Source organism: Crinia signifera, chromosome 3, assembly GCF_055691185.1.
Source record: "Crinia signifera chromosome 3, ASM5569118v1, whole genome shotgun sequence".
NCBI lineage: Eukaryota > Metazoa > Chordata > Amphibia > Anura > Myobatrachidae > Crinia > Crinia signifera.
This window is the reverse complement of record NC_139219.1, coordinates 221,043,601-221,065,585: the sequence shown is the minus strand read 5'-3', so window position 1 is coordinate 221,065,585 and position 21,985 is coordinate 221,043,601. Positions and strand designations below refer to the sequence as shown.

At 43.8% G+C, this 21,985-nt stretch overlaps 1 protein-coding gene across 1 annotated transcript in view; it reads right to left on the bottom strand.

The window, feature by feature from the left end:
- Positions 1-1,904: 1,904 nt before the first annotated feature.
- The window catches only part of LOC146062965 (receptor-type tyrosine-protein phosphatase eta-like), an 82,011-nt gene continuing 61,930 nt past the window's right edge, over positions 1,905-21,985 (bottom strand). Inside the window, exons 5-6 of the mRNA XM_083174974.1 lie at positions 2,305-2,378; positions 1,905-2,204 (exon numbers count right to left, since the gene is read on the bottom strand). Coding sequence (XP_083031100.1) covers positions 2,127-2,204; positions 2,305-2,378 — 152 coding nt within the window. The 3' untranslated portion in view covers positions 1,905-2,126. The remainder of the gene's footprint in view (positions 2,205-2,304; positions 2,379-21,985) is intronic.

Below are 21,985 nucleotides of genomic sequence, written 5' to 3'. Positions count from 1 at the left end.
ACGTTAGGCATTCCCATGGGTGTTGCCCCTTCCGGCCACTGGCCTGCCCCGATCCTTGTGAACAGCTCGGCGACTATGCAGGACACCAAAGCCATTCACAAAGGGGAGCTGCACATGTGCATAATAAAATAAATGCGCAGTCCTCAAAACATTGGAACTGGTTCCTGTAAACTAAAATTTGTCGTGGCGGCCTCTACAGTCTTCGCAGCTTACCAAGCCAACCAGAATCAGGCCCAATGTGTCAGGCCCGACGTCCCAATCTGCCCCTGACTCTGGGTGACAATTATAAAATACAAAAAGGCTTACTGGTGCTGGTGCAGTGGATTGCTTGCTATGAGGCCCCCCTAAGCCCTCGGGCCCCATAGCAAGCACTTCCCCTGCACCCTCTATAGTTGAGCCAGTGGCCACCGCCCAGACAAAGTGAAATTCCGCCCTGTGCGCACTTGGCAATGGCCGACTGGCGCTAGCTGCAAATCCATTCACAAATCTCTCACCGTTGAATGATTTTCCCCGACAGAATCAGGCTGTCCAAGGCAAGAACTTACGGCACAGATCCTCCCGGAAAACGCTTGGCAATGTCTGCATGTTCCCCAACACTCCCAGAAAACAGCTTGGCAACACCCACAAATGCCGGCTTCCTGACTATTAATTTGTGAAATGCAGGCGATCAGGAATAAGGCTGGATTGTTTAGCTGAATGGCTAAGTAATCGTCCACTGTGTGAATTTACAAAGCAGCGATCAGGTCTGAATAACCCTCTTCATTCTGGAATGCACTTATCTAGATCTGGCTCTTTCAGTGTATTTTATGTGATGGCACTTGCACGAAAATCATGCGGGCCTTGTACCAACTAAGCCATGCCCCATTTTTGCAGACGTGCATCATATTGGTTTTTTAGCTTGACTACAGATAATTTTAGGCTCTTTGCCTCAGACTGGTTGGCCACCCCTGTTCTAGGACTTATTACGGCCCGAGCTGCTTTGGTTCAGCTTTAGAAAAAATCAATTCCTCCCGTTAAAGTCATGCAGAAAATCATTTTCCATTTTATTACGGAAACAGAGTATTTACCATACTCATATTCAGCTACCTCTTCCTTGGTCCGCTGCTCCCTTTGGCATGTAATCGCAACGGAAGGAAAAGCGGCTCAATATTTTCCCAAATCCTCTCAATGCAAATATTTTGCTGATATGTACTAGTACCTTATGTGATATCAGCAATGTAATAGCTACAGATGGAGCCGGGCTCCCTCTTGCTGGTGAATCACCAGAACGTCACCGCTGGCGATCCGCCAGCAGCCCTGCTCTCCATCTGACTGAGACGCACGCGCGTCTCAGTTTCCGTGCGGCGGGGCGATGGGAACCTGTCCGTCTTCGCTTCAGGGAGATGGACAGGGTTAGGGGGGGTGCGGGGAGGCGGTAGGGACCCCGGGTGACCGCCGACAAGCAGGCGGGGACCTGGGGGAAGCAGTCGGAAGGGGACGCGCGCGCATCTCGTTTGCTTTCGCAGATACAGATGGCGGGTGGCGGGGGATGGTGGCTGGCATTGTCATCGCCGTCCCCTGCAAAGAAGAGACCCGCTCCATCTGTATGTATGTATGTTTTTGGAATCTAGACACACACACCCATGTCAGTCACCTTTCCCTGACTTAACCTTTTTTTTTTTTTTGTAACCCCTTAAAATTTTTCTCTTCAATAAGAATCATTGATGTTAAAAAAAGAAAATATCTCATCTTAATTATAGCCAATGTTCACATTTTGAGCCCCAAATACAAATATTTCTATTGAATGTTAAACTTTACAAATTTTCATTCAGCCCTAGATGAGTAGAAGACAATAGAATATATAGTTTTTCAAATAATTACTTTATTTCACTATGTAAAAAAAATGCTCAAATAGTTCTTGTATTTATATGCAAATGGTAAATGCAGCATTCAGTTTAGTAAACATTAATATCATAACAATAATATTAAAAGTATTTGTCGATACTTGAAATGCAAATGGTTAAGTACATGTTTTGCTCTCAAAAAAGAGTTTACTCTCTTGATTTTTCCATTTTTATCCTTTTCTGGAATGTTTCAGCAGTTTGTCTTAGAGCTTAACGACAGAAGAGCTGATGATTTCACAAGTGTTAATTGATTTTTTCAACATGGTTAAAGACAGCTGTCACATTCTGATTTACAAATCTAAGTTGAAGAAGTTTGTTGATCTATGGACAAAGAAAAAAAAATATATCAATGACTGTCATTCAAATATAAAAAATAGTATTCATTAATAAAAAAAAGCATGCTAGGTTATACATAGCTTACCGTTTCCACTATTTTGACATAATTATTCTCATCACTTGAGTAATACGTAAAAGAAGCAATGACACTATAGGCATCTGCAAAATAAGAAACATGAACACATTATGTAGTATGCTTCAGATAAAGTCATTTGCCTGGGCAACCGGTTACTGGATAGTGATATAACAAGTACAGCATGTACTGATTCTAATCTTGTGTGTAGCAGGTTTAGGCAAGAACGTGCTTGCATACTGTAGATGCCAACACTGGCCCTTATTCTGATCGGTGCGGCCGGATCCGAATATGCGGCCAGGACCGTGCGTGCGAAACCCCGCCTTCCGTACAGATCGCTCACTCCGTCCGAATGCGGTAAGAAGCTGGCCGAACGGACCGCACGTGTATTTTTCATGGAATACGCCTCCTCCATCTCAGGGAACCTCCCCCATCATTCGATGGTCGCAGTTCATCGACTGCAGGATCGAATGGTCCACCAGCTCCCGCAACCTCAGACCACACGGACATTTTTCCGTGCAAAAGCAGGGATCTGGGCGGGCAGCTGACATCCGGCGATGTCATATGTCCGCCCCCTACACGTGCGTCACGGCCACATTACCATGCGTACGCCCAGCGTTTGCATGGGAACGCCCATGAAACGCGGGGCGTATGCATATGGTAATGAGCCCAAATAGCCCTTCACGCCCCTCTCCACCCCCTGTTCGGAGTGTTCACATTTCATGCGGGATTTGGCCGTACGCCCCGCTCGCACATGCGCAGAGACGCCTCTGCACATGCGCAGACACAAAACATCGGCGGCCCGAACGCACGCGGATATTACCGCACCAACCAGAATAAGGGCCAATGTTATCTTCAAAAATAGTCACTGTGTTGTAATTGTGAAATTATTTATCCTCTTTACATGTATAGCTTCAACATTAAAAATTAGGCTTTCAGATACTTCTACATTTTCCAAAGCTAGCTCAATGTAAAAAAGGTTCATATATTGTTGTTCATGATTCAGCACATGATTGACAATAATGGACCTGTTTTGAACAACTTGTTACTAGGTGTTCATTGGGAAAAGGGGAGTGGGCACTCCTCTGAGGCACCCATAGGCATGCACAGGTGCTGAGACAGAGGGTGCCACAATGGGATCTCCCCCTCCATCAGGTCATGGACAAAACCATCCACCCCACAACTCCAGGGCATAGGCCACTCACCTGAGCAGCTCAGGTGATACTCTATGTACTGAAGAAGTGAGGGGGAAGCAGTCCATGATTTGGTAGAGTGGCTGATCCTGTTGTGGCATCCCATCTCCCCTATGACATACTCCTATAGTGGCACATTTTACAACCTCCCAGGCTCTTAGAAGGCAAATATATTATTGTATAGATAATGTAGCTGCTGATGAATCATAGGAAAGAATCACTAAAAATATATAGCAAATGTCTATAAAATATAATAAGACAGTAAATACATACATTTTAACATAAGTTTGCAGCATCTATGGTATATTATGGATTAGTTATTGGTATGACAATGAGGTGGCAAATTCTGATTATTCCCTTCCATACTGCAGTTAACTAGAACTCTAGGTCCCGGGCTCCTGGTTAGCCATGTGGTACAGTGCATGCCAGTGTACCGGGATGCAGTCAAAATCCTGACAGTCAAAATCCCGACAGGGTCAAAATTCTGAATGGGTCATAATACCGACAAGGACAAAATCCCGACAAGGACAAAATCCCGAAATTTAAAATACCGACAAGGACAAAATCCCGACATTTAGAATGTACAGGTGAAACTGTCAACATGACTTTGGGTCAACAGGTCGCAAGGTCGAAATGGTTTTTTTCACTGTTTTCTGACCCGACATGTGCCGACAGGCGGTATTTCATGCCTTACCATCCACTTTGGCGTGGTGGGAGAATAAAATAGTGTGCCGAGCGCAGCGAGCGATTCGAGGGGCTGCGGTTCACCTCCAACTGTGTCCATGTCGACTGTGTCGACATTCGGGTAAAAAAAACGTGAAAAGCCCATGTCGACCTCGCGACCTGTCGACCCAAAGTCATGTTGATAGTTTCACCTGCACATTCTATATGTCTGTATTTTGACCATGTCGGGATTTTAAATATCGGGATTTTGTCCTTGTCAGTATTTTAAATGTCGGGATTTTGTCCTTGTCGGTATTATGACCCATTCGGGATTTTGACCCTGTCGGGATTTTGACTGTCGGGATTTCATACCGAATCCGGTTTACCACTGTCTATGTGTCAATGTAAAATATGATGCTTGTTAATGTTTTGTTAATCTAATGTTAATCTAAATTAACCAATAGGTTAATTTCTGTCCTAATACTCCTAAAGCTGTGTACACATGGGGGCGATAGGGGCTGAAATCGCTGGAAATATGGTTGCTGGCGACCATATTGCCAGCGATTGGAGTGCACACCAGCGATAAATCGCCGGGTGCATGCTCCCGTTTTTAGCCCCCTTATGATCGCTTGCTTGCTCCTGCGACCAGCTGATTACCTCTGCTGCACCCCCGGCAGAGGTTCCCTTTCATCAGCGACCATCTCTGGTTGCTGATGAAAAGTAGAAACTGAGCAATATATTGCTAGCAATATATTGCAGAGCAATATATCTCCCCCGTGTGTACGGGGCTTAAGACTGTGGTGCTGGGAAGCACTATGGGCCTTATTCTAGTCCACTCTTTCTGACAAAATCCTTCTTAGATGAACAAAACCATGTGCACTGCAGGGGGGCAGATGGAACATGTGCAGAGAGAATTAGATTTGGATGAGTTATTTTGTTTCTGTGCAGGGTAAATACTGTCTGCTTTATTTTTGCACTGCAATATAGATCTCACTTTGAATTAAAACCCCACCCAAATTGAATTCTCTCTGCACAAGTAACATCTGCCCCACCTGCAGTGCACATGGTTTTGTCCATCTAAGAAGGAACTTTTCAGAAAGAGTGAACCAAAATAACCCCCTATATGTGGCACAGGCTCTGACTCTTATGCCTATCACAATAAATAGTAGCTAATACTATACACCAATGGTTCCCAAACTGGATCAAATTAAATTATGTATGATCAATATAATAGAAAACAATGGTGCTCATGGCTGCCATAAATGTGTACTAACAGAATCACAGTCTTGTGGACTACACCATAACTGACCCTTAGGATGTCATAGCCAGGGCCGTTTCAACAGACGGACAAGCCGTGCAGCAGCCCGGGGCGCCGCACGGCTTGTCCACCTCTGTTACACAGCCGGGGCGCCCGGCCGGCAGCTGAGCTCCCCACAACGCCGCCGCTGCCTCCAAGTCTCCCCCGCCGCCTCCGCGTCTCCCCCGCCGCCTCCTCCAAGTCCCCCCGCAACGAACAGGTGCACAGGTGAGCCCCAGGGGAGGGGAGCGCATCGCACGTCTCTCCTTCCCCTCGCTCACTGTGTCATTGGGCTGGCAGCAAATCAGAGGACCTCGCGGGCTGGCAGCCAATCAGGAGCCAGCCAGCGAGAATGGCTGCCGGCTCAGGGACACATCGAAAGCAGCAGCAGCATGCAGCGGCGGGGGACTGGAGGGGGAGACCCAGAGAGAGTTAGTTGTGCTGCTGGCACTTTGGGGGAATGTGTGGCACTGTGGGGGCATATATGTAGCACTTTGGGGGCATATCTGTGGCACTGTAGTGGCATATCTGGCACTGTGGGGGCATATGTGTGGCACTAGGGGCATATTTGGCACTGTGGGGGATATATATGTGGCATTGTGGGAGCATATCTGGCACTGTATGGGCATATGTGTGTCACTGTGGGGCATATGTGTGTCACTGTGGGGGCATATGTGTGTCACTGGGGGCATATGTGTGTCACTGTGGGGGCATATCTGGCACTGGGGACATATCTGGCACTAGGGGCATATTTGGCACTATGGGGGCATATATATGTGGCACTGTGGGGGCATATATATGTGGCACTGTGGGGGCATATATATGTGGCACTGTGGGGGCATATGTGTGGCACTGTGGGGGCATGTGTAATGTGTGATTGTCATCATGGTGTGCGGTGTAATGTGTAATTGTCATCACGGTGTGCGTCAATGTGTAATTGTCATCACGGTGTGCGGCGTCATGGATAAATAGTGTATAATGATTCAAGTAACCTGTCATTGTTTGGCCTTGATCTGTGAGGCGTACTAGGTCACTGCGTGGGCCTTTATATTTTTATGTCACTGTGTGGCCTTCAGCCCGCCAACTAAAGTGCGGGAGTACAATGACAATTCCTGCGGTAACCAATGTCTGGACATGCAGGTTGCAAAGGTGAGTTGTAAGGTAATTGTTTTCCTGCTAGACCACGCCCTTATATTAAGCCACGCCCATTTGAAAAATAAACCACGCCCCCTATTTCGCCGCGCGCGCAATTTCTTCTATATCGTGTTAACTTTTTTTTTTGGGGGGGGGGTGCGCATTTTTATTCCTTTGCCCTGGGAGCTAAATTGTCTAGAAACGGCCCTGGTCATAGTACAATTTACTTAACTTAAAATAGTTAATATAATGTATCAATATGAAACTGTTTACTTAGGTGTGCACATACAATGCTTACAGTCTAGATACAATGCTTAAAGTTTGGCAACCACTTGTATACACTCTGTAATTAACCAGCAATTAATAAAAAATATTATTGCCAGAATGATCAGATATTGGTATTTTCACACATTTTAGGAAATTATAAATGCTGTTTATCACATATTTTTTTTGGGGTAGAAGATTGGTGATTAACACCTACTTCTGTTTATAGGAGGCGCAGCTATACCCAGAGCAATAACACAATTAGTATATATTCAAAATATAAATTTATTTTCCATATAGCATAAAAAACACAGTTATTTGAAGTGCACTTCTTAATATAAAAGACAAACAGGACAAACTACATAAAACATATAACTAGAATCATTATGAGGCTGTAATTATGTCTAATGAGGCTTTGGTAATTTAGGCTTTCAATTTATATATATATCTATGAGGCAATGGATATAGTTAAAAGTCCCGCATTTCAAGGAAGCTGCCGACATACCAGAGGCAGAGAAACGCGTATGTAAGCCTCTAAACCATTACCAAGAACCGCTGATAACTACAAACCCAGTGCCATTGGGCTGACAGAGACTGTGACCAGTGTATGGACCTGAGCAACATCTGAACCTGGGAGTGTGGAGTCCTGTTGGATACAAATTAAAGGGGGCACTTATACCCCACAAAGAGAAGACTGCCAAAAGCACACCAGAAAATAATATCCCCAAAAACCACAATTTATGGTCACAGATGAGATTGATTCTCTGAAATGCGGGACTGGTAACTATATCCATTGCCTCATAGATATATATATAAATTGAAAGCCTAAATTACCAAAGCCTCATTAGACATAATTACAGCCTCATAATGATTCTAGTTATATATTTTATGTAGTTTGTCCTGTTTGTCTTTTATATTAAGAAGTGCACTTCAAATAACCGTGTTTTTTATGCTATATGGAAAATAAATTTATATTTTGAATATATACTAATTGTGTTATTGCTCTGGGTATAGCTGCGCCTCCTATAAACAGAAGTAGGTGTTAATCACCAATCTTCTACCCCCAAAAAGCTTTCCACCAGAGGACCACAAAACCTCTGAATATAGGGGGCAGCAATCTAAAACCCAGATTAAATCCTCCCTTTTTAAGGTTTAAAACACTGACATTATCAGCGCTTCTGTGTGGCATATTGTCACAAACCCCCCCCCCCCCCCAGATTTGTTTATCACATATAACACATCTTTATATGCAGTACATGCGGAATATCTTATATAAAATCCTTTGAATCCAATATAATTAACTAATATCCCAAGTGTTTCTGTTGATACAAATAAAATGGTATATAGTTATGAGAAAGAAACAGATGGTTGCAAAAACTCTACTGGTTAAAACAGCTTAATATTATAACTGTATCAGCACTGATATAAAAATAATACATTTTTTTCACCATGGTCACCAGTGGCGTAGCTAGAATTTTTTATCCCCCCAGCTAAAAAAAATTCTGCTGCCCCCCCAAGAAGGGGCGAGGCAGCAGTGAGCGCTGAGTTGGTCCTGCCCTGTGCATATCTAATGAGCGGGGACCCTGCACAGTGCATATTTAATGAGCGGGTCCCCACACCGTGCATATGTAATGAGTGGGACCCGCAGTATTAGCTGCTTTTGAACATAAACATAAGGTCCATTTATTTATTTATTTACAGTTTCTTATATAGCGCAGCAGATTCAGTTGCGCTTTACAATAGTAGACAGAGATAAAACAAACTGGGTAACAACAGACAGACTTGGAGGTAGGAGAGCCCTGCTGCAAGCTTACAATCTATAGGTATATAGGGGGGAAACACAAGGACAGGCACCAGTAATAGCATAGCAGTCCCACCAAGTTACAAATCCAGAAGGGAAGCTATATAATGCATAAGTGCCTCAGAGGGTTATGCATGTAGAACTTAAATATGATAGGCTTGCCTGAAGAGGTGTGTTTTAAGGGAACGCTTGAAGGTTTGGAGGCTAGTGGAGAGCCTTATTGTGCATGGAAGGGCATTTCATAGGATGGGAGCAGCCCGATGAAAGTCCTGTAACAGTGAATGGGAGCTAGTGATCCGTGCAGAAGAGAGACGCAGATCTTGTGCAGAGAGCAGTGGTCGAGATGGGAGATATTTTGTGATAAGTAGAGAAATATATGCTGGTGCAGTATGGTTAATAGCTTTATATGCATAAAAACTGGCTGATATTGCACAATCGCTAACATTTCTGGGCTGAAAATCACTCATATACTGTACAAACGCAGCAATTTTCCCCCTGCACAGCGATTTTCACCGCTGTATACGGCTTTCCATAACTGGACGCTATGGAAAGCTGGTCAGTCTACTGGTAATACCATCAGATGAACGGCGGCCGCCGGTGATGATGAGGGAGCTCACTGCTCATCGCCTGCCCATACACACTGGGTGGCTTTTGAGCTGAAAGTAGCTCAAACAACAAAACTAAAAAAATCACTCATTGCGTATGGACCTATACTGTACCTTCACGTTTTGCTCATTTTAAATATATAGCATCATCTCCATACCTTTTTCTAGTCAACAGAAAACATGTCAACACCTGAAAAATGCTGACATATAACATGTTAACATAGTCAACATGGCAACAATTGCATTAGGGTTAGCATTATGATTAAGGTTACCACTAGGGTTAAGGTTAGCACCATTAGGGTTAGGCATAGGCACTCGCGAATCATCACGGCACTGGGCGCACTTTGCAGTGGGCTGAATTTGCTTAAAAGTGCTTGCACCTCCATAGGGGTGCGAACAATTTTAAGCGAATTTGGTCTAGCACAGGGTGCAAGATCGGCTTAATTCGGGTACCATTTACATCGTTTAAATGGTACCTGAACAGCACCTCGCACCCTTCGGCACTAATAGGATTGACCCCATAGAGTATAAAACCTTGGAGAGTATTAAGTACAGCCCCTTTCACATTGCAGTTTTAAAACGGCATATTGCTGATTTTTAACTGCTTTAAAATGGTACCAGCTGCAATATAAAAACTCCACAATCAATTTACTGGTTACAGAATATCGGTATTTTGAAACGTGTTAAAAGCAGGATCCTACACGTTTCAGAGACGTTTTCCCTGCAGTCTGAACAACTCAGAAACGGTATTTGCCACAAATGATAACCACACATGATCCCCGCCCACAAGCAGGAAAAAAAACATTTAACCCCTTCACGACATTTGACGTATATATACGTCATGGCCGGGATGTACTTCCCGACACATGACGTATATATACGTCATGACTTTAAACTGTCACTGCGTCTCGAGACGCAGTGACAGAGGGACGATGTCTGCTGTCCCTGACAGCAGACATGTCCCTGCATGCCCAGGGGGGGCTGCGATGTCGCCCCCCCGTCGGCGATCGCTGTGATTGGCTGTTCAGTGTGAACAGCCATTCACAGCGTTTTCCTGTGTTACCAGCGAATCGGACGCTTGGTAACACAGGTGTCAATCACCGCCGGGCGTAAGGGGGCATGAGGGGGTCATCGGTGACGATGACACCTCACCCCACCCTCACCCCACCTGCCCCCAAGGCTGTGATTGGTCCGTGGGACCCACGGACCAATCACAGCCAAGGCGCGACATTTAAACTACCGGTGACTGCGCTGCAGACGCCATTCCGGTCTGGAGTAGCGTGCAGAGCGGTCACCGTGCCTATCTGCCGTTATACTGACCTGATCCTTGCTCATACTTACCTGATCCTTGCAAATACCTTACCTGATCACTTGATCACTGCTTGTAGCGTGCTGGACGCTTCCTGGATCTGACTTCTTGGGACTTCCTGCTGCTGCTGCAGTGTGATAGAGAGATAGAGAGATAGAGAGAGAGAGATAGAGAGAGATAGAGAGATAGTGACAGAGAGAGCTATATTTTGTGTCTGCTACCCCCCCTTTTTGGGGGTGCAGGGGTTTTTTATATATAAATAACTGTCGCTGCTGCTGCAGTGTCATAGTGATAGATAGTGATAGATAGTGAGAGATAGTGATAGATAGTAATAGATAGTAATAGATAGTGAGAGATAGAGAGATTTGTGTCTGCTACCCCCCCTTTTTTGGGGGTGCAGGTTTTTTTTTTATATATATAACTGTCAGTGCTGCTGCTGCAGTGTCATAGTGATAGATAGTGATAGATAGTGAGAGATAGAGAGATAGAGAGAGATAGTGACAGAGAGTGATAGAGAGTGTATATTTTGTGTCTGCTACCCCCCCTTTTTGGGGGTGCAGGTTTTTTTTTATACATATAACTGTCAGTGCTGCTGCTGCAGTGTGATAGATAGTGATAGATAGTGATAGATAGTGATAGATAGTGAGAGATAGAGAGAGATAGTGACAGAGAGTGATAGAGAGTGTATATTTTGTGTCTGCTACCCCTGCCTTTTGTGCTGATCACTATATCTGAGGTGATCAGCAACTTTTTTGGGGGTACAGAGGTTTTTTTTTTTTTATATATACCTGTCAGTTGCACCAAAGGTTGTGCACCTGCTGCACCTCACTGGTAATCAGTGTCGCATCACTGATCACCTTTTTTTTTTTGTGTGTGTGTGCTGTGGGGTCTTTTTTTAATTTTTTTTTTACACACACTGTGATTTTGTGGGTGTCCTGTGGCCGCTGTGCGCTGATCAGTGACGTACATCACTGATCATCTTTTTTGGCACAGGGTTGATCTATTTTTTTTTTTTTTTTATCAAATTCCTGTTGCCTTTGAGCGCTGTTCAGTGACAGACGTTACTGACCAACATCTGTGCTCAATTTTTGGCGCAGGACCTTTTTTTTTTTTTTTTTAACCCCTTCAATTTTTTTTTTTTTAACCCCTTCAATTTATTTTTTTTTTAACCCCTTCATTTTTTTTTTTTATTGTATAAAGTATTTTTTTTGTTCTGCACTACATACACACAACACACTACATACCTCCCGGGTTGAAATAAAGTTTGTACCCCCCCCTACACTATACACGTGTTGAAACATTTCACTACCAGTAACACAAAAATAAAAATGTCATCCCAAATGTCATCCCAGTCATCCAGAAGAATGTATTCAGTGGAGGAGGCATATGCCATGCTTGCCTCTGATTCTGACACAGCCAGTGAGGCAAGCGGGGAATTTGAAGGATTCGTCTTAAGCTCCTCTTCCTCCTCTGGTGATGAGGGACCCCCTCAAAGACGCCCCCGTAGAGCAGCTGAGACCCCCCCCCCAATAATTGATCTCATATGGACCCCACCACCAGACAATTTTGAGCCCCAGGTTCCTGAGTTTTTGGCCATGCCAGGAATCCAATTTGATTCCACAGGTCTCAGAGAAATTGACTTTTTCAAATTATTTTTCTCTGATGATTTTATAAATTTAATGGTGGACCAAACTAATTTATATGCCCAGCAGTTTATTGCTCAAAACCCCACGTCATCATTTGCTAGGTGGACCCCTGTAGATGCAGTAGAGATGATGGCGTTTTGGGGTCTGGTGTTTCATATGGGCATAGTAAAAAAGCCACAAATTAGGCAATATTGGAGTACAGATGTTCTGTACAGCACCCCATTTTACCGTATGGCCATGACCCGGACTCGTTTTGAGGCAATCCATAAATTTATACATTACACCGATAATGCACAGTGCCCACCCAGAGATGATCCCACCTTTGACCGGCTATTCAAAGTCAGGCCGGTCATTGATTATTTCAGTGCCAAATTTGCAGAGCTATACATCCCTGAAAAATTTATTTGTATTGACGAGTCCCTTATACATTTTAAAGGAAGGGTTAAATTCCGCCAGTACCTTCCCAGTAAGAGGGCAAGGTATGGCATAAAAATGTATAAGCTGTGTGAAAGCACCACAGGGTACACCCACAGGTTTAGGGTATATGAAGGGAAGGATTCAAGAATTGAACCGCCAGAATGCCCCCCCTCCCTCGTAGGTGTTAGTGGCAAAATTGTCTGGGATTTAGTGCACCCCTTCCTGGATAAGGGTTATCACCTCTATGTGGATAACTTTTACACCAGCATCCCCCTGTTTAAGGCCCTTGGTTCAAGAGGTACAGCAGCTTGCGGTACTGTGCGCAAGAACCAAAGAGGCCTCCCCAAAACACACATTGCCCAAGTAATGAGAAGGGGTGAAAGCAGGGGAATATGCACCGAAAATATGTTGTTGGTCAAATATAAGGACAAGAGGGATGTCCTTATACTGACAACAATTCATGGAGACAGTACCACCTCCATCCCTGTACGAGGTACCAGTACCCACACCTCCAAACCAAATTGTATCCTAGATTACAATAAGTACATGGGCGGAGTGGATCTTTCAGATCAGGTACTGAAGCCGTACAGTGCCCTGCGGAAAACAAATATCTGGTACAAGAAGGTGGCCGTGTATATCATCCAGATGGCACTGTATAACGCTTACGTGCTATTCCGTTCTACCGGCCAGAGGGGGACATTTATGCACTTTCAAGAGGAAGTCATAAAGGGCCTAATATTTGGGAACCAGCAGGCAGAGGGCCCCAGTACTTCTAGTACTGGCCCCCGTATTGTACCAGGGCAGCATTTTCCCAACGAAATCCCCTCCACTGCAAGAAAGGGAAGGACACAAAAAAGGTGCAAAGTTTGCTATAAAAAGGGAATAAGAAAGGAAACTATTTTCCACTGTGAAACTTGCCCCGACAAACCCGGCCTATGTATAAAGGAGTGTTTCAAAATATACCACACATCGATGGATTACTAGGTTCATCATTTCACCGTGCATCGGGGGTCTTGCTAATGCCACATAGCACCCACCATTCATTCCACCAGAATCTGAGCTGCAAAATCCAAAAATCACTCCTTCCCTTCTGAGTCCTTCCATGCACCCAACTGGTATTTTTTGGTCACATGTGAGGCATTGCCGTACTCTGGAGAAATGGGGGCACAGATTTTGGGGTGCTTTGTCTCCTTCATTCCTTGTGAAAATGAAAAATTTTGAGCCAGAACTGCATTTTTGTGTAAAAAAAATGTAATTTTTCATTGTCACAGCCCAGTTGTACCAAAATTGGTGAAACCCCTGGGGGTTTGAAATGTACACTATACCCCTAGATGAATTCCCTGAGGGGTGTAGTTTGCAAAATGGGGTCACTTGTGGGGGGGTTCCACTGTATTGGTAATGCAACATAGCACCCACCATTCATTCCACCAAAATCTGTGCTGCCAAATCCAAAAATCACTCCTTCCCTTCTGAGTCCTGCCATGCACCCAACTGGTATTTTTTGGTCACATGTGAGGCATTGCCGTACTCGGGAGAAATTGGGGCACAGATTTTGGGGTGCTTTTTCTCCTTCATTCCTTGTGAAAATGAAAAATTTTGAGCCAGAACTGCATTTTTGTGTAAAAAAATGTAATTTTTCATTTTCACTGCCCACTTGTATCAAAATTGGTGAAACCCCTGGGGGTTTGAAATGTACACTATACCCCTAGATGAATTCCCTGAGGGGTGTACTTTGCAAAATGGGGTCACTTGTGGGGGGGTTCCACTGTATTGGTAATGCAACATAGCACCCACCATTCATTCCACCAAAATCTGTGCTGCCAAATCCAAAAATCACTCCTTCCCTTCTGAGTCCTGCCATGCGCCCCACTGGTATTTTTTGGTCACATGTGAGGCATTGCCGTACTCGGGAGAAATTGGGGCACAGATTTTGGGGTGCTTTGTCTCCTTCATTCCTTGTGAAAATGAAAAATTTTGAGCCAGAACTGCATGTTTGTGTAAAAAAATGTAATTTTCCATTTTCACATCCCAGTTGTACCAAAATTGGTGAAACCCCTGGGGGTTTGAAATGTACACTATACCCCTAGATGAATTCCCTGAGGGGTGTACTTTGCAAAATGGGGTGACTTGTGGGGGGGTTCCACTGTATTGGTGCTTTGGGAGTCTTGCTAATGCAACATGGCACCCACCATTCATTCCACCAAAATCTGTGCTGCCAAATCCAAAAATCACTCCTTCCCTTCTGAGTCCTGCCATGCGCCCCACTGGTATTTTTTGGTCACATGTGAGGCATTGCCGTACTCGGGAGAAATTGGGGCACAGATTTTGGGGTGCTTTGTCTCCTTCATTCCTTGTGAAAATGAAAAATTTTGAGCCAGAACTGCATGTTTGTGTAAAAAAATGTAATTTTCCATTTTCACATCCCAGTTGTACCAAAATTGGTGAAACCCCTGGGGGTTTGAAATGTACACTATACCCCTAGATGAATTCCCTGAGGGGTGTACTTTGCAAAATGGGGTGACTTGTGGGGGGGTTCCACTGTATTGGTGCTTTGGGAGTCTTGCTAATGCAACATGGCACCCACCATTCATTCCACCAAAATCTGTGCTGCCAAATCCAAAAATCACTCCTTCCCTTCTGAGTCCTGCCATGCGCCCCACTGGTATTTTTTGGTCACATGTGAGGCATTGCCGTACTCGGGAGAAATTGGGGCACAGATTTTGGGGTGCTTTGTCTCCTTCATTCCTTGTGAAAATGAAAAATTTTGAGCCAGAACTGCATGTTTGTGTAAAAAAATGTAATTTTCCATTTTCACATCCCAGTTGTACCAAAATTGGTGAAACCCCTGGGGGTTTGAAATGTACACTATACCCCTAGATGAATTCCCTGAGGGGTGTACTTTGCAAAATGGGGTGACTTGTGGGGGGGTTCCACTGTATTGGTGCTTTGGGAGTCTTGCTAATGCAACATGGCACCCACCATTCATTCCACCAAAATCTGTGCTGCCAAATCCAAAAATCACTCCTTCCCTTCTGAGTCCTGCCATGCGCCCCACTGGTATTTTTTGGTCACATGTGAGGCATTGCCGTACTCGGGAGAAATTGGGGCACAGATTTTGGGGTGCTTTGTCTCCTTCATTCCTTGTGAAAATGAAAAATTTTGAGCCAGAACTGCATGTTTGTGTAAAAAAATGTAATTTTCCATTTTCACATCCCAGTTGTACCAAAATTGGTGAAACCCCTGGGGGTTTGAAATGTACACTATACCCCTAGATGAATTCCCTGAGGGGTGTACTTTGCAAAATGGGGTGACTTGTGGGGGGGTTCCACTGTATTGGTGCTTTGGGAGTCTTGCTAATGCAACATGGCACCCACCATTCATTCCACCAAAATCTGTGCTGCCAAATCCAAAAATCACTCCTTCCCTTCTGAGTCCTGCCATGCGCCCCACTGGTATTTTTTGGTCACATGTGAGGCATTGCCGTACTCGGGAGAAATTGGGGCACAGATTTTGGGGTGCTTTGTCTCCTTCATTCCTTGTGAAAATGAAAAATTTTGAGCCAGAACTGCATGTTTGTGTAAAAAAATGTAATTTTCCATTTTCACATCCCAGTTGTACCAAAATTGGTGAAACCCCTGGGGGTTTGAAATGTACACTATACCCCTAGATGAATTCCCTGAGGGGTGTACTTTGCAAAATGGGGTGACTTGTGGGGGGGTTCCACTGTATTGGTGCTTTGGGAGTCTTGCTAATGCAACATGGCACCCACCATTCATTCCACCAAAATCTGTGCTGCCAAATCCAAAAATCACTCCTTCCCTTCTGAGTCCTGCCATGCGCCCCACTGGTATTTTTTGGTCACATGTGAGGCATTGCCGTACTCGGGAGAAATTGGGGCACAGATTTTGGGGTGCTTTGTCTCCTTCATTCCTTGTGAAAATGAAAAATTTTGAGCCAGAACTGCATGTTTGTGTAAAAAAATGTAATTTTCCATTTTCACATCCCAGTTGTACCAAAATTGGTGAAACCCCTGGGGGTTTGAAATGTACACTATACCCCTAGATGAATTCCCTGAGGGGTGTACTTTGCAAAATGGGGTGACTTGTGGGGGGGTTCCACTGTATTGGTGCAACATAGCACCCACCATTCATTCCACCAAAATCTGTGCTGCAAAATCCAAAAATCACTCCTTCCCTTCTGAGTCCTGCCATGCACCCAACTGGTATTTTTTGGTCACATGTGAGGCATTTCCGTACTCGGGAGAAATTGGGGCACAGATTTTGGGGTGCTTTGTCTCCTTCATTCCTTGTGAAAATAAAAAATTTTGAGCCAGAACTGCATGTTTGTGTAAAAAAATGTAATTTTCCATTTTCACATCCCAGTTGTACCAAAATTGGTGAAACCCCTGGGGGTTTGAAATGTACACTATACCCCTAGATGAATTCCCTGAGGGGTGTACTTTGCAAAATGGGGTGACTTGTGGGGGGGTTCCACTGTATTGGTGCTTTGGGAGTCTTGCTAATGCAACATGGCACCCACCATTCATTCCACCAAAATCTGTGCTGCCAAATCCAAAAATCACTCCTTCCCTTCTGAGTCCTGCTATGCGCCCCACTGGTATTTTTTGGTCACATGTGAGGCATTGCCGTACTCGGGAGAAATTGGGGCACAGATTTTGGGGTGCTTTGTCTCCTTCATTCCTTGTGAAAATGAAAAATTTTGAGCCAGAACTGCATGTTTGTGTAAAAAAATGTAATTTTCCATTTTCACATCCCAGTTGTACCAAAATTGGTGAAACCCCTGGGGGTTTGAAATGTACACTATACCCCTAGATGAATTCCCTGAGGGGTGTAGATTGCAAAATGGGGTGACTTGTGGGGAAGGTTCCTAACTTTTAGCACTTATGGTGCCTAGAAACCTACATGGTGCCTAAAAAAAAATCTCATAAAAAGGAGGCTCCAAAATCAAGTAGGTGCTCCTTCTATTATGAAGCCTGTGGTTTGGTCAACGTGCACACTAGGGCCACATATAGGATATTTTTGAAAACACAAGAATTGGGGGAATCAATTTTTAGTCACATTTCTCTAGTAAAATCTACTGTATTTGTTAGAAAAATGTATTAAAATTGAAACTCTGCAAAAAAAAAGAAATTTTGAAATTTCACCTACACTTTGTTTTAATTCCTGTGAAACACCTAAAGGGTTAACAAACTTCCAAAATGCTGTTTTGAATACTGTGAGGGGTGCAGTTTTTGAAATGGCATCATTTATGGGGGTGTCTCACATACAAGTCCCTCAAAGTCACATCAGAACTGAACTGGTCCCTAAAAAAATCAGTGTTTGAAATTTTCTTGAAAATTTGAGAATTTGCTAGTCATATTTGAAGCCTCCTAGTGTCCAAAAAAATGAAAAGGGGGTTGAAATAATGATGGCAACATAAAGTAGACATATGGTCTATGTTAGTTATTAACTATTTTGAGTGGTATGATTATTTGTCTCACAAGCAGAAAATTTAACATTTTGCATATTGCTAAATTTTCCATTTTTTCACGATATTTTGGTATTTTTCACAAAAAAACACAGACTGTATCGACCAAAATTTACCACTAACTTGAAGTACAATGTGTCACGAGAAAACAATCTCAAAATCACTGGGATAAGTAAAAGCAAAAAAAAGTTATCCCCACTTAAGTGAGACATGTCAGATTTGAAAAAAAGGGCTCTGTCATGAAGGCACAAACTGGCTCTGTCATGAAGGGGTTAAAATGACATTGTATGGCTTTCTATGAGTGAAACGGGATGAATCTGAAGGGAAGCGGTACATCTGTCAGAATGAACTTAGGTCTACAGTCATTAGGTCGACCCCACTAGGTCGACTGGCAGGAAGGTCGACCTGACTTAAGGTCGACATGGGCCAAGGTCGACATGACTTAAGGTCGAATTTGCATAAAGGTCGACATGAGGTAGGTCGACTGGTCATAAGGTCGACATGGGTTTTTCACTGTTTTTTTATCCGAATGTCGACACAGTCGACATGGACACAGTTGGCAATGAGAATCGGACCCTCGCATCGCTTGCTTCGCTCGCAATGCTTCGGGCACGGTGCCTCGCTGCGCTCGGCACACTATTTTATTTTCCCACCACGCCCTAGTGGATGGTAGGGCATGAAATACCGCCTGTCGGCACATGTCGGCTCAAAAAACAGTGAAAAACCCATGTCGACCTTATGACCAGTCGACCTTCCTCATGTCGACCTTTATGCAAATTCGACCTTAAGTCATGTCGACCTTGGCCCATGTCGACCTTAATTCAGGTCGACCTTCCTGCCAGTCGACCTAGTGGGGTCGACCTAATGACTGTAGACCTAAGTTCATTCTAATAGATGACCGCTTCCCATCTGAAGGTACAAAAATGGTATTGAAACTGCAATATACCACTTACAACATGCAATGTGAAAGGGGTTTAACTGGGTTTTGACCCATTTAAAAAAACATTTACAAAAACGAGTTGAAAGCAGGTTTTTGCAATGTGAAACCAGCTTTAGAGATATAAAGTATCAACCAATTAGCTTGTCAAACACAGCCTCTAAAATGATGTAAGAACTTTGTTTTACTAAATCTCCTCCATTATAAATGCACATTGCAGAACTTATTCAAAACGAATCTTTCCTGGAGCTTTCACCCTCAATATTAGAGTTTCTTATTTTTTAATAGGTTATTGAAAACTGATTTTTTTTCTTCAGAAAGCATCATCAGATTGATCTTAATCTTCCTTTTAAACTTTAATTCAATTATAACCTGTTTGCCTCCAACAGAGATAACACAAAGGTCAATGTGTAACAGTCTGCAAGGTGCAATAATTTACAAGGCAAAACTAACCTAGGCCCTTATTCTGATCGGTGCGGCCGGAGCCGATTACGCGGCCAGGACCGTGCGTGCGAAACCCCGCCTTCCATACGGATCGCCAACTCCGTCCGTACGCGGTAAGAAGCTGGCCGAACCTCCATCTAAGGGAACCTCCCCCATCATTCGATGGTCGCAGACCATCGAATGCAGGACCGAGTGCTCCACCAGCTCCCGCAACCTCAGACCACACGGACATTTTTCCGTGCAAAAGCCTGGATCTGGGCGATGTCATATGTCCGCCCACTACACGTGTGTCACGGCCGCATTACCATACGTACGCCCAGCGTTTGCATGGGAACGCCCATGAAACGTGGGGCGTATACATATGGTAATGAGCCCAAATAGCGCTTCACGCCCCTCTCCACCCCCTGTTCGGAGTGTTCACAGTTCATGCAGGATTTGGCCGTACGCCCCGCTCGCACATGCGCAGAGACAAAACATTGGCGGGCCGTACGCACGTGGATATATCAGCACCAACCAGAATAAGGGCCCTAGTTCTGACTTCTACAAGATTACTGCTTTAAAAATGCTATTACGTTTCCCCATGTGTCTCTTCAGTTTTAGCAATAAAGTCTTAAGGAGCAATGCTAGATTGTTCAGTAATATCGCTCAGCACACAGCAATGTGTGCTAAGCGGTCTGGCAGGGCCAGTGGTCTCCGGTGAGAACACTGGCAATCTGACTAGATTTATACTGCATGCAGCATACACCTAAATGGGTGATAGCAACACATGGGGCCGCACACCGCTATCACTATGGCCCCTACACATGGAGCAATTTTGGATAATTTTCAAAGCGATCTAGTCAAATCTAATTAGATCTCTCTGTATGTAGGCCCCAATACACTATGTTGTTTTGTCTTTGTATTTCACTTTATTGAAATACTACTACAGGTTGAGTATCCCTTATCCAAATATCCATTAACCAAATTATCCTGAAAACCATAGTTTGTACTTTTTTTTTCATGGGGACAACTGTAACTGGCACTAAATATGTGCAAGAAAATGATTGCTTGGCATTCAAATTCTGAGGGGGTTATTCTAATTCACTCGCAAAGGCACAATCACTCTCTAATGGATAAAACCATGTGCACTGCAGGTGGGGCTGATGTAACATGTGCAGAGAGAGTTACATTTTGGGTATTTTAATGTTTCTGTGCAGGGTACTGGCTGCTTTATTTTTACACTGCAATATAGATATTAGTTTGAGGTACAAACCCCACCCAAATCTAACTCTCTCTCTGCACATGTTACAGTACATCAGCCCCACCTGCAGTGCACATGGTTTTGTCCATTAGAGAGTGTTTGTGCCCTTGAGAGTGAACTAGAATAACCCCCTCAGTGTCTGATATAGTAAAAAAAACTTTGTTTTATGTTTAAAACCTTGTTTCATGCACAAATAAAATATATTAGTGTGCATTTCATGTGTTTGGTGTGTTTATGTTTATACAACATGAATGCAAGATACTTCAAGATACATCATTTAAATATAAAAAATATTCAGAAATACGGAATAATCCATTATCCAAAAAGTTTCTGGTCCCGAGCATTTTAGATAAGGAATCTAATTCACTACTACTACTACTACTACTACTACTACTACTACTACTACTTCTACTACTACTACTACTACATCCCTTATCCAAAATGCCCGGGACCAGAAGAATTTTGGATAACGGATTATTCTGTATTTCAGAATATTTTTATATTTCAATGATGTACCTTGAGTTATCTTGCATTTATGTTGTACAAACACATCAAACGCATGACATACACACAAATATATTTTATTTCTGCATAAAACAAGGTTTTAAAACTTAAAACAAAGTTTGTGTTCAATCTCAGATACTGAATGTGAATGCCAAGCAATCATTTGTTTTGCTCATATTTTGTGCCAGTTACATATCATGTCCCCAGTAATGCTGTTACATATGTCCTCAGTTGTGCTGGTACAGATATCCTCAGTAGTGCTGTTACAGATGTCCCCTGTAGTGCCAGTTACATATTGACCCCAGTAGTGCTGTTACAGATGTCCCCAGTAGTGCCAGTTACATATCATGTCCCCAGTAATGCTGTTACATATGTCCTCAGTTGTGCTGGTACAGATATCCTCAGTAGTGCTGTTACAGATGTCCCCAGTAGTGCCAGTTACATATTGACCCCAGTAGTGCTGTTACGGATGTCCCCAGTAGTGCCAGTTACATATCATGTCCCCAGTAATGCTGTTTCATATGTCCTCAGTTGTGCTGGTACAGATATCCTCAGTAGTGCTGTTACAGATGTCCCCAGTAGTGCCAGTTACATATTGACCCCAGTAGTGCTGTTACAGATGTCCCCAGTAGTGCCAGTTACATATCATGACCCCAGTAGTGCTGTTACAGATGTCCCCAGTAGTGCCAGTTACATATCATGTCCCCAGTAGTGCCAGTTACATATCATGTCCCCAGTAATGCTGTTTCATA